Source organism: Myxine glutinosa, chromosome 14, assembly GCF_964187855.1.
Source record: "Myxine glutinosa chromosome 14, kmMyxGlut1.1, whole genome shotgun sequence".
Classification (NCBI taxonomy): domain Eukaryota; kingdom Metazoa; phylum Chordata; class Myxini; order Myxiniformes; family Myxinidae; genus Myxine; species Myxine glutinosa.
In genome coordinates, this window is record NC_136274.1 from 71,254,151 (window position 1) to 71,267,445 (window position 13,295).

The window sequence follows — 13,295 nt, forward strand, 5'->3', positions numbered from 1 at the left end:
CCGAAACAAACCAGAGAGCCACTAAATGTGAAGGGCTACAAAGAAAGAAGAAGAGGAATAGCAAAGTGCTTCATTGGCAATGTTACATTGATTCCAAAGGTGTGAGAAAAAAGGAACGAATTAGTGGAGGTCAGCAGTAGATTTTGGAAGATTCACCAGAAGGGGGTCGTTAGCAGACATTGTGCTCCAGAAACCTGAGGGGTGTGTGGGCCAAAGCATGAAAGAGCAGAGGGTGTAAGACCAGAAATGAGGTTGTAGAAGACAGACGCCACCAACCTGTTTGCAACGTGAAAGTGACAGGAGCATAAACTTAGCTTCATCACGTGAGATTCCAATGATCTTGAAGGCCTTGGTTTCGATGGGATCAAGCTGAGGAAGGTCTGAGGCAGCTGCACCAGCCCAAAGGGGAGAGCAATACTCCATCGAGCTGTGGATGAAGGCCTCTTCAGTGGATATGAGTTCAGGTGTGCCAAGGAAGGACTTTGCACGATGGAGATGCCCAGCTGGGCTGGCTTTGGAGACCACTTGGAGGTGTAGTATGACCAAGAAAGATCATGGCTGATAGTGAGACCCAAATGTTCGAGTAACTGAACTCCCTCAAGAGGATTGTTAAGAAACTCGATGGTAGGGTTTGCCAGATGGTCCTTTTGGAGAGGGAGAGAGTGTGGGATTTCTCAGCATAGAAAGACATATTCCAAGTGTTTGACCCCAGTCTGTCTGAAGGATGGCTGATGACACGGCAGAGGGTGGAATCGTCAACAAAGAGATAGAGGATTTTCCAGAGCCAGATAAATTATTTATTAAGATCAGAAAGAGGACTGGGCCCAGAACATGGCCTTGGGGCACTCCAGCCTTAACAGGGAGATGAGATGAAAGGATTCCGTTGAGAGCCACACGTTGGCTACGAGAGTCGAGGAAGTCAGTATGTCATGTGTGGAGTTGGCCTTGGATGCCATAGACAGAGTTTGGAGAGCAATGCGAGGTGCCAGACTACTGAATGCTTGAGATGTGTCCAGAGCCTGCCCTGATCTCTTGTCTGATGTCGAGGGCCTCTTTCCAATGTTGGGAGAGTACAGGCAGCATGTCCAAGGTAGAATGACCAGGTATGAATTTGAACTGATAGTCAGAAATCAGGCCGTTAGAGAAGAGGAAGGATTTGATGTCGACTGTGATCATGGATTCCATGATCTTGCTGATGAGCAAGCTAATGGGACTGAAGTTAAGGGGATCGGTTTTTTGCACGCTTTTCATGTAATACATTCCAAGCTTTTATGCAATATATTCCAAGCAGGTGGAAGATTACCTAGGGTAAATGATATGGTGAAACGGGCTGGGCAGAGAGAGGATGTTCAAAAGCAGCAGAGCAGGTTTTTAGGACATGTGGGCTGATACTGCTTGGGTCAGTTACAGGACCAGAGTCGAGAGATGCAAGGTGCAAAAGACAGAGTCCAGATGCAGTTGGGTGTGACAGGATAGGGTGGGGGCACATAGCGAGTATTTGCGGAGGGGGAGGGAGCTTTGGAAGCAAACACAGAATTGAGGCATTCTGTGTTTGCTGTTTTACATCGGCGGACCTTTACATAGGACTTTAAGTGTTTTAAACAGGATTGTGCATTAATCAACTCATGAGTAAGTATGGCTAAGCAAGGCAGGGTGTAGGCCATGTGGGCACTCACAACTGACTCTTGTTGCAATTTGGCCCAGAGTTGGCCATGCTGAGCACACCACGGCCTGTGTGTGTCAAATTGGGCTTGAATTCGTCTTTGAAAGGGTGACCCCAAGCCGAATCGCCTCCTGTAGGTGTACAAAACATTAAGGAAACAAGTACAGATACATTCAAAGTACACCGCCCCCATGCCAAATAATTAAATATCCTCCAGCGCGGCATTGCAGCTCATAGAGACTGTATTTGGAGGGAGAGGTGCACAATATTTGATTGATTAATTGCATAATTAAAATCAATAAAAGATGGTCATAAAATATTTTCTTAATCAATTGGCTAATAGAATAACTAAACCACTAGTGCTTCATATGAAGATGTAACTTTTAGAAATTTAATTAAATAAGTCATTAATAAAAAAATTAAATAATTAATTGATTCATTGCTTGGTATACAGAGTCGAGGCTCGTGAAAGAGCTAACATTTATCAAACAAACAAATCAAACAAACAAGCAAACAAAGTATATAAAAAGGGGAGCGGTCGACAAGATGGGGAGAGATACCCCTTAATCATTAAATCAAAAATACCCTTTACAGACAAATCACTTGGGCATTGTCATGTCCAAATATCAGCTTCCTGGCTCAAAAGGTGCCCGAGATATTGGCCAGATGAGAAAGGAAATGTAATAGGAATTAATTAATCGTTAATAATTAAATAACTCATCAATTAATCGATTAATCAAAAAACAAAAAATACCGTTTCTGACAAAGTACTTGCTCACTATTGTGCCGAAATTTCAGCTTCCGAGCTCAAAGGATGGCTGAGATATCACCCAGACAAACAAACAAACAAAAAAAGCAAACAAGAAAACAAACAAACAAACAAGAAGACGTCATGCGGAGCACGATACTTGCAAAATCCGCCACACCCTCCCCAAGAAAAAAAATTCCATTGATACAGCAAATTGTCCATTTCATCAAGATTAAAATTGACAATCTGATCAAAGCTCGTGTCAATAGGAAGAAAAGTGATTTTTCAGATGAAAAATTATGATTTTGGGAAGGTTGACCTTTGACCTCAAAATAATTGGTTTCCCTATTTAGTGACTCAATGTGCAAATGCTGTTCAATTTTCAAGTCAATCGGATGAAAATTGACGATTTTTAAAATTTGACCTCGAGTTGACCTTTGACCTTTTGACCTAAAAAAGTTAATTTCCCAATTTAGTGACAATATACAAATGCTATTCAATTTTCAAGTCAATCGGATTTAAAATGGTGATTTTAGAAATTTTACCCAGATGACCTTTGACCTCAAAATCAATTGGCTTCTCAATTGGGACGACCTATACAGCTTGGTAAAGTTTCGTGACGATCGGTTTAGAATTGTGACCTGTAGGCCGGTGACAGACAAATGAAAAATCGGTCAGAGACCGAGGACTTGCCGGAATGTACTTTTTTATCGGCCATTTTGGACAAATATGGCGGCCGAACCACGTGACCGATGACGTAATCATTATTTGTTTTCTAAACTAATTTATTCCTTGATGATGCTCAATAAATTATCTTGATCGGATGAAGTTTTGTACTTGTCGAATTATGACATCATAATGGAGGCACCAATGACATCATCATTAACATATTTTATTCCCTATGGAGAGTTCTTTGCAATGAGCCATGTCTCAATTTTTTCTATTCAACACTTTCGGAGATATAGAGGTGCAAAGTTTTTCGGTTTCTCCAAGATGGCGGCCGAACCACGTGACCGATGATGTCATCAATTGGGCACAGTCTCTTCCAGGGTAAGACAAATACATGTGCAAAGTTTGGCGATTCTTCGTGAAACGGTGTAGACGTAGTACTACAAACAGACAGACAAACCAACCGATCAAAATACTTGCCGGAATCTTTTTAGTCCATGAGCCAGACAAAATTTGAGTATCAAATTGGCGGACTAATTCCCACTATGATTTTTAGTTACACACATGTATGACATCCATGAAAATGAGTGATGGACATTTCAAATGAGTAGCTTAATGCCATTTCCGACGCCATCTTTAAAAATGGCTGCCATTTTCAAAGAATATTCATGTAATTCAAAACTATGGCTGCATGGTAAATTCTGATGGTCAAATCTTAATTTGTACTTGTCAAATGTTGTTCACTTTATAATTTGGAGCATGTCAATACTTATTTTAACCATTTTTATACATGTTTGCCAAGTATTTTGCTTAAAAATGCTTGGAAAAATGCCTAAATTTGTTATTTTTAAACAAGTCACTCGCAGAAGTTGTCTAAACCAAATTGGGACAGATAGATTGAGATTTTCAGTAAAGGTAATGATTACCGACATGAGAATATTAGTCATAACTACCGTAGCCTCCGCGTTTTTGGTGAAAAACCTAGTTTTTTGTTTGTGTGCCCAAATTCTAAAACAAAATTATGGTGTAGGGGAAATAAAAATAGGCATAACGTTTGAACCACACAAGATAGGCCAACATATTACCATTCATGTGTGTCTTGAAGCCCTCTATAAATAAAACCACCTTTAGAGGCCATTTTTCCCCGCAAAGCGGGGGTTGGCCTTTTTCGGGCACCGTGGTTGTTGTTGTTTTTTGGTCCCCTTTTTGAAGCAATGTTTTACGGCCGGATGCCCTTCCTGCCGCCAACCCTGTTTGTCGCCTTTTACGACAAACAGGGAATTACCAGTGAACTGGTACTCAATTAGCCGACCTCGGAAGGATGACAGGCTGAGTCAACCCCCCTGGCGTTAATTCAGCGATCGACCGCTTGTCTTGCTTGTCAGCGAGCGACCTCTATGCATTGCATTAATTCATATGTACATTGGATCAGTAGTTAGGTCACCAGGGGTCACAAGGTCACGAAATTCAGGCACTACTGAAAATGAGTACATCGTCCAGCAAAAATTAAATTAAAAAATCGGTTACACACATTTTCACAGTTTTGTGCTTCTATTCTTCAAAGATGAGACCCTTACACCTGTTGGATGAGAAACTACTCTTCTTTGTGGGCAATCTGTGTGTAGTTTTGCATTGGTTTTATTATGCTTTGATTATGTCGTAGTTTCTATTGAAATTACTGTATGTACTCTTTCTTTGTTCTTGTGGTATTAAAATCGTCTATTCAACGTATTTATGCCTTTGTCTTTATCAATCCTGGTTGATTTCGAGGGCTACATGTTTTGCTAGAAATGTATTGAGGACACAATATTTTATATTTATATTGGTATTATTTTCAGCTGAAGGAAAAAGATATTGATTTTCAGATTTGTTTAGCTAGATTCACATTTCAACTGCATATACAAGTATGGTAATTTTCCCCCATCATTTTCTCATTTCAGATTGCATGGATGACGATTACATCTTCTGCCCAAAAGTGCCATTCCACCTATATATACATGGTTTATAAACAATTTTGAAATGTCTCAATCGGAAGTAATGGTTAAACGGAGAAAGCTGGAGCATGGGACAAGAACATGTATCATTTGCAGCAAGAAATCAGCCCTGCATGAGTTGAGCAAGCCAAATGACAACGACTCATGGCAGACACTTTGCAATGCAGCGACCATACGAAATTTTAAACCCATTCTTCAGCTTGCTGAAGAGAGCCCAGCTGAACTTCCGCATGTTCCAATATACTATCACAGGGCTTGCAGGTCAGACTTTACACACAAAAAGTCTTAAGCTAAGTTTCAAGAGCAATCCAACAGTTCTTTGGCAAATGTGCCCGATACTGCGCCCAGACGATCTTCCAGAGATGAGCCGTCATCTAACGAGAGTGTATGAAAAGAAATGCATCTTTTGTCTGCGGGTGTCAAAGTATATCAAGGGAACACGGTCGAGAGAGGCTCTTAATCCAGCTGTTGAGCTGCGGTCAGACAAAACCGTGAGGGAGGCTGCAATCAACCGTAATGACGACAGAGTGTTGGCCGTGACTGCAAGAGATATAGTTGCAGCCGAGGCTCATTACCATAAATCGTGCTACCGAGATTACACGCATCCAGAGAGAAGAGAGCAACTGCAGACTCCAGAACCGAGCGAAGAAGACTACATTCAATATCAAAAGGTTGAGAAAGCATCACTAAAAACTGTGTTTGAATACATCCGGAACAATTTATTTTCAAATCCAAGGATTATTCCACTGCTCGATATCACAGCCAAGCTTGTGTCATCAATGGCGTCTGCAGGCATAAGTGAGATCCCCAAATTCCACCAAGAAAAATATCCGGCGCAGTATAGAGATGCAGTTCTGCGATTCACTGACTTTCTTCACAGAGAACCGTCACGTTTACCTAATGCCTGATAACCTAACCAAAACGATGTTAGCTGCTGAGTTGATCCACGTGAAATCAAAGCTGGAAACATTTGAAAAAGCCAGTAATGACAACATAATTGTCCAAGCAGCCATGTCACTGCGAGATGAAATTAAAGCCGCTCCCTTCAATGACAATTGGCCTCCTCAGCCAGCAGACCTCACTCCAGATTATGTGAAAGTTCCACCGACTCTAGAGATTTTTGAGAATCTTACTTGGTGGAAGTGAGAACGGCTCTGCTCGCATAAATAGACTAACATGGTCGATGGCACAGGATGTCATCACTGCAGTAAGTGTTGGCACAGTGAAAACATCAAAACATGTCTTGCTTCCATGGGCTATCAAAACACTAACTGGTAATGTTGAGTTGATCAAAATCTTGAATAGACTCGGACATGGGTGTTCATACACAGCTCTGGAAGAGATTGACACAGCACTCTGTATTGACAAAATAGCAAGTGTTAACAGCAATGATGTTTCTCTTCCTTCAGATGTGCACCACTCTGTCCTGACAGTATTAGCGTTTGACAACATTGACAGGTTAGAAGAATCCCTGAGTGGAGGTGGAACATCACATAGAGTCAATGGAATCATTGTCCAACCAAAATCATTTTCGTGTATGCCCGCACAGAAAACATCTGTTGTTGATAAACAAGAGAAGAAACGATCCATTCAATCATTGGATAAACTGCTACCAGTGTATAGTGCCGGGAAAAGAAAAGGTCCGCCAGCAATACAAACAGCTGATTTGTCTGGAACTCTTGAAGATGCAGCTTCTAAAGCACAGAGGAGAAACCACTTGTGGGTGTTGACGCGTTTGCTCGACCCACTTCATCAGAAAGTCAGCTCATGGACAGGTTTTAACATCATGACAAGGGGTCATGTGGAGGTGATGGAAGATGTTGTAGGCTATCTGCCCTCTATAAATGCACCCGCAACAGAAATGGCAACAGCGCAGGAGATTCTCTCCAATGCTTTAAAGATAATGTCTTCACTCCATCTTGAGAACATTGCAATGGTACTCGATCAAGCTCTGTTTGCTAAGACAACTGAAATAGCTTGGAAGCATCCCACCCAGTATGGAAAAATTGTGCATCGTGGAGCTCTTGGAGCATTGTGGAACCTGACACAAGACGTTTTCAACCAAATCCAAGAGTTCACATGTCTTCTTTACTCTAAAAACACAAAGATATGTGGTGTAAACGATCTGCGCTATAATATGTTCTATGCAAGAAAGGGCGACGTCGAATCTGGACAGCTTCCACCATGCGCAGACACACTGCTGCAGCACACACTTCGTGCAAATTACCAAGCTGCTATCTGGAGGCGAAGCCTAGAATGCTTTCCAGACATCCCCAAGCCATCAGAAGGCCATGGCTGGGAATTAAACAGTGAAGGAGAACTAATAATTCAGTGGATGACTGGCTTACCGGCTCCAGATGTCGTTCTTCGTCTCATCTCATGCAAGTGTGCACGGAGTTGCCGCCAGTTGGACTGTTCTTGCACGATTAATGGTCTAAAGTGCACTGCTGCATGTAAACTGCAGAGTTGCACCAACATGGCACAAGAAGACGATGATTACGATGATGGTGCTGATATTGAACAGGACTCAGATGATTGCGACAGTGATTGTGATAACGAAGAGGATTAACGTCAAAAACTTGTAAAACGAATTTTTTATCAGTGTATATATGAAGAGTTTGGCTCCAAAACGAGATAAATCCATTTTCGAGGTTTTAAGAAAAATGGCAGAAAAGGTCAAAATTCAAAGGGAAATGTATAATATACATGTTATTATTGCCAAGAAACCCAGGATTTACGGCACTTTGGGACGAAAAAGCCCAGGGAAAGTTTGATCACTTTGACAATCTTTTGACAACAAAACATCCAAAATGTTAAATTTGGCATTTATTTCATTTTGAAACCAAGCTCTTCGTATGTCACATTGATACCGATAGGCTAAACCATTTTCAGATTTCATTCAGCATGCCATGGAGGTTAGGTTTGAGGAGGACTAAACATAGCCATTGAGTAGAACATATAACTTTTTCTATTTCCCTACAATTTCATAGACATTGCACAAGCTGTTTTGGGTAGAGAGCAAAGCACAACGTACTGGAGGGCATATTTCCAGTTTCACATGCCCCACACATCAATTAATAATTCATTGTATGTAAACTTGTTAACATGGGTTTAACACATACCAATAGGTGTAAGGGTCTTATCTAGGCATCAGAATTGTGAAAATGTGTGTAACCTTGAGGCCTTGTAGTTGTACAGTGATCACTGTACAACCTTGAGGCTTTGTTTTTCTCTCAGCGGTCCGTGTTTTTGTGATCCAATAACTTTCGTTCTCTGTTTTCCCAATCTTTTCACCCCATAGCCCTCTTCCTTGTGTAAATCACAACTCAAAAAAATCCAAAAAAAAAAACATTTCCTTCTCTGTTCTCATTCGTTTATTCATTCTTATTCGTTCGTTCGTTCGTTCTTCGACCACGTGTTTCTCCCCCATTTCCCCAGATAGATTGTCAAATTTCAACTCGTTATTTTATCGTCCATGCGTTATTGTTTTGATTATAGTTACTTTTGGTTTGAATTTCCTGTAACTTGTAATTATCTAATCGTGTTCTGCTCCTCGTGTGCGGCCTTGTAGTTGTACCCCCGTCGGTGTTTGTTATCTTAATCGTGTTTTGCTTGGCTCTTAGTTTTTTTCCCTTCTACCCCGAACATAATACTCTGTCTAACGTTCTAAATCCCCACCTCCCCCCCCCCCCCACCCCCAAAAACCAAACAAACAAAAAAAAAACCAAAAACCTTTATTTTCCTTTCTCCACGTGTACTGTTGACTCATCCTGTATTTTCTGTCCAGGTGTGCTGTTCGCCCCGCCCCCATTAACTCCTTGCCATCCACCGTTTGCCCTTCACGTGACTCGTGGTGGTCCCTCTCGGCTCTCCCCCCGTTGGTATTTTTGTGCACATAAGATTGTTCACGGTTCTGTTTAAATATTATTTAAATATGTATAACCTTTCCCCTTCAGTGTTTTACTCAGTGGTATTTTACAACACGCTGTTTTTCTTCCTATTTAAAAGGCTTTTCTCAATTTCCTCTCCAACTCATTCCACCTCAAAAAAAAAGAAATTCAATATCTTATACGTCTCCCTCACGACATGGTCTAAATTCACATTCATTCCATCCCTCCTCCATCATTCTGAACCGGATTGCTAACTTGAAAATCACAACAAACCCAATTTGTTTTCAATGTTCGTCTTTCATTAATCATCCACTTTCTAAACTCCCCTCTTGCCCCTCCCATCCAAATCCCTCCCCTTGCACCGACACTCCTAAACTCCCCCCTTGCCCCGCCACTCTTAAACTCCCCCCCTACCCCTGCACTCCTGAACTCCCCCCTTGCCCTTCCACTCCTGAACTCCCCCCTTGCCCTTCCCCTCCTAAACTCCCCCCTCACTCCTCCCCTTCAAAACTCCCCCCCAACCCCTCCCATTCAAATCTCCCCCCATACCATTCCTCTCCAATTCTCCCTCCTCCCCCCTCCTCCTCAAAGCTGCCTCCTCCCCACTTCGTCTCCCTTCTATCTCATACCTCCACCCCCCCCCAACCTTCTTCTTTCCTCTGCCCCCCCCTCAAACAACCCCTCTCTGTGCCTCATCCCTTCACCTTCAAACCTTTCATCCTCCTCATCCTTCCCTTTCTTGGAACTCTTCTGCAATCGCTGACACACTAACAACTGCTCTCCCTACCTCCCCCTCTCATCCTTCATCTTACCCTACTCCTCCCCTCCCCTGTCCTGTACCCGATGCTCCCCCTCTCTCTTCATTAACGGTATGGACCTCAAACATCCGGGGCCTTCGCTCAAACCTGACTGATCTCTCCATACAGGTTGCTTCTGACAATCCAGACTTGATCTGCTTAACAGAGACTTTCCTCCTTCAAGATGTCTCTGATTCCTTAATATCTCTTCCTGGTTACTCCCTCCTCCGGTATGATAGACCTGAGCCTCGGCCTGGTGGTGGGGTGGCTATCTTTATCAAAAACTCTCTTCCTCACTCTCCTTGCACTGCCCTCTCTCCTCCTCACCCCCAGGAGTACCTCTGGCTACGGCTTCCTCTCCGCTCCCACCTTTTGTTCATATGTGTTCTGTACCGTCCCCCAAACAGTGATGACTCCATCTACATTTCACTGTCTGACAACATGGACCAACTTCTATCCACTCATCCCAACTCTCTCTTCCTCATATGTGGTGACTTCAATTGTCATCATGCCACCTGGTTGGGTGTGGGTTCCTCTCTCACCAGTCATGGCACCTCAGCAAAGGACTTCTGTGACTCACTGGGATTGACACAATCTGTCAATTTCCCGACCCGGATCTCAGCCAATGGAGTATCTTCTCTTCTAGACTTGGTTATGACTAACTTCCCTGCTAATATCTGCTGCTCTTCTTCTGCTCCAATCGGTTCTTCTGATCATGTGCTTGTCAAAGTGGACATCTCTCTGGCCATTCTCAGAGAGCCTCCTCAGCGTCGACGAGTCTGGCATTTCACTCAGGCCGACTGGGACGGTCTTCAAGCAGCCATCAATCGTCTGGATTGGTCTCCCATCTCCACTGCCTCTGACATCAATTCTTCCTGGGAATTCTTCCAAAGCAAACTGATCTCTCTCATGCACAAATTTATCCCATCTCGCCTTCAGTTGTCTTACCCTTCCTCCCGTCCATGGTACACTGAATCTTGTGGTGAGGCAGTTGCCCTGAAACAACTTGCCTTTGCCTCTTTGGAAGGCTAATCCAACTGAAGGAAATCTCAGTTCCTTCCACCAAGCTCGGAACAAGTGTGTGTCTACCCTCAGGAGTGCCAGGAAGCACTATCTCTCCTCACTCAAGAATGAACTCTCAAACCTGTCTCCTTCCTCCAAATCCTGGTGGCGTCTGGTCAAATCCGTTTCTGGTGTTTGTTCCCCCTCCATCCCCTCCCTTACCTCAAATGGCCACACAGTTGACATCGTACGTGACAAAGCCGAATGCCTCAACTCTGTGTTTGCCTCAAAATCCTTAGTCCCAAACCCATCTCTCTCTGTTCCCACCTTTCCCAGTCGAACCAAACTGCTCCTGGACTCTGTGACCTTCTCTCCTGACAAGGTGGAGGAGTTTTTGTCAAACCTCGACTCCGATTCTGCAACTGGACCAGATGGCATCAGCCCACGGGTCCTAAAATCCTGCTCTGCCGCTCTATCTCACCCTCTCTCTGTTCTTTTCACCCTATATTTTGCTCAAGGTCATCTGCCAGCATCCTGGAAATCAGCAAACATTACCGCTTTACACAAAAAAGGTGCAAAAACAGATCCTTGCAACTACAGACCAATCAGCCTGCTCCCAATTATCAGCAAAGTCATGGAATCCATCATTGCTTCGGATATGAAATCTTTCCTCTTCTCCAATGGCTTGATCTCTGATCATCAATTTGGTTTCAGACCAGGTCACTCTACTCTGGACATGCTGCTTCTGCTGTCTCAACAATGGATGGAGGTCCTCAATGCCAAACAGGAAATCAGAGCTGTCTCCCTTGACGTATCACGTGCCTTCGATACGGTCTGGCACCCAGCTCTGCTCACCAAACTCTCCTCCTATGGTATCCATGGAAATCTCCATGCATGGCTTGCGGACTTCCTCTCTGGTCGTAGTCAACGTGTGGCCCTGAATGGATTTCTCTCATCTCCCCTTCCCGTTCAGGCTGGAGTTCCCCAAGGCAGTGTGCTGGGCCCTGTGCTTTTTCTGGTCTTTATCAATGATCTCTCCGACTCTCTGGAAAATCCTCTGTATCTCTTTGCTGATGACTCCACTCTCTGCCGCTCCATTCCTCTTCCCTCAGATCGGCAGTCTGCAGCCTCCTCACTCTCTGAAGACCTGGACAAAATCACAGACTGGTCAAACATGTGGAACATGTCTTTCAATCCTGACAAATCTCACACTCTTACTATGTCTCTCCGAAAAGATCGACTGGACAACCCTCCCATCTACTTTCTCAACAATCCTCTCCAAGAAGTTCTGTCGCTCAAGCTTTTGGGTCTCACCATCTGCCATGATCTTTCTTGGGAAAACCACATTTCCAAGCTGGCCTCCAAAGCCAGTCGCCGACTGGGCATCCTCCGTCGTGCGAAGTCCTTCCTAGGCACACCTGAGCTCCTCACCACATACAAGGCTTTCATCCGCAGCTCAATGGAATACTGTTCTCCCCTATGGGCTGGTGCTCCTGCCTCACACCTGGCTCGGCTTCACGCTGTTGAATCCAAAGCTTTCAGAATCATTGGAATCTCCCGCGATGAAGCTATCTCTGAGGGCCTTTCACTCACTCACCGCAGGCAGGTAGGTGGTCTTTCTGTCTTCTACCGACTCCTCTCCGGCCTTGCTCCCCCAGCTCTCTCTGTGCTCTGTCCCCCAAATATTCCTACAGGTCGCACAAGATCTGCCAGCCACCCTCTGATGGTTAAACTGCCGAAATCTCGGCTCTCTGCTCACCTTCACTCTTTCATTCCTCTTCTCCCGCCTCTGGAACAAACTCCCACACTCACTTCAATCACACTCCTCCCTCCAGGTCTTCAAAACAGCTGTTCACCACCATCTCTTATCTTCCCCCATCCAAAACCTTGATCTTTTCTACCCCCACTAATTCACCCCAGATCCACCTTGTTTGAAATTCCAACTTCTTTCCTGGAAGTCTTGGCAGTGTCCATATGTTTTATACCTCTCCCATCCCCCCCCCCCCCCCCAAAGCCCTCTCCCTCCCACAGTTCTCTCGATGTCTCCATGTCTCTCGGTCCCTGCTCTCAAATGTTGTGTTTGTGTCCTTCCCCCTCTCGCCCCATCTTGTCTACCGCTCCCGATGTTATTTGTTTTGTGTGTCTGTTTGTCTTTCTGTGTGATTAATGTTCGCTCTTTCACGAGCCTCGATCTTGTATACAAAAAAAATAATAATAATAAATAAATAAAAAAACCCGATTTTTAAAGTAAATTTTTGCTGGACGATGTACTCATTTTCAGTGGTGCCTGAATTTCGTGACCTTGTGACCCCTGGTGACCTAATTACTGATCCAATTTACATATTAATTAATGCAATGCATAGAGGGCTTCAAGACACACATTATGAGTGGTAATATGTTGGCCTATCTTGTGTGGTTCAAACGTTATGCCTATTTTTATTTCCCCTAACCCATAATTTTGTTTTAGAATTTGGCCGCATACAAACAAAATAAATGGATTTTTCACCAAAAACGCAGAGGCTACGGTAATTA

General features: G+C 43.7%; 2 protein-coding genes across 3 annotated transcripts in view; one reads left to right on the forward strand and one right to left on the reverse strand.

The window, feature by feature from the left end:
- LOC137439895 (protein yippee-like 1) overlaps window positions 1-13,295 on the forward strand; it is a 92,582-nt gene that overhangs the window by 77,035 nt on the left and 2,252 nt on the right. The gene's annotated exons all lie outside the window — the stretch shown is intronic.
- The window catches only part of PPIL2 (peptidylprolyl isomerase like 2), a 122,275-nt gene that overhangs the window by 7,218 nt on the left and 101,762 nt on the right, over window positions 1-13,295 (reverse strand). Inside the window, exon 15 of the mRNA XM_068136115.2 lies at window positions 1,677-1,794. Within this exon, the coding sequence (XP_067992216.1) occupies window positions 1,677-1,794 (118 nt within the window). The remainder of the gene's footprint in view (window positions 1-1,676; window positions 1,795-13,295) is intronic.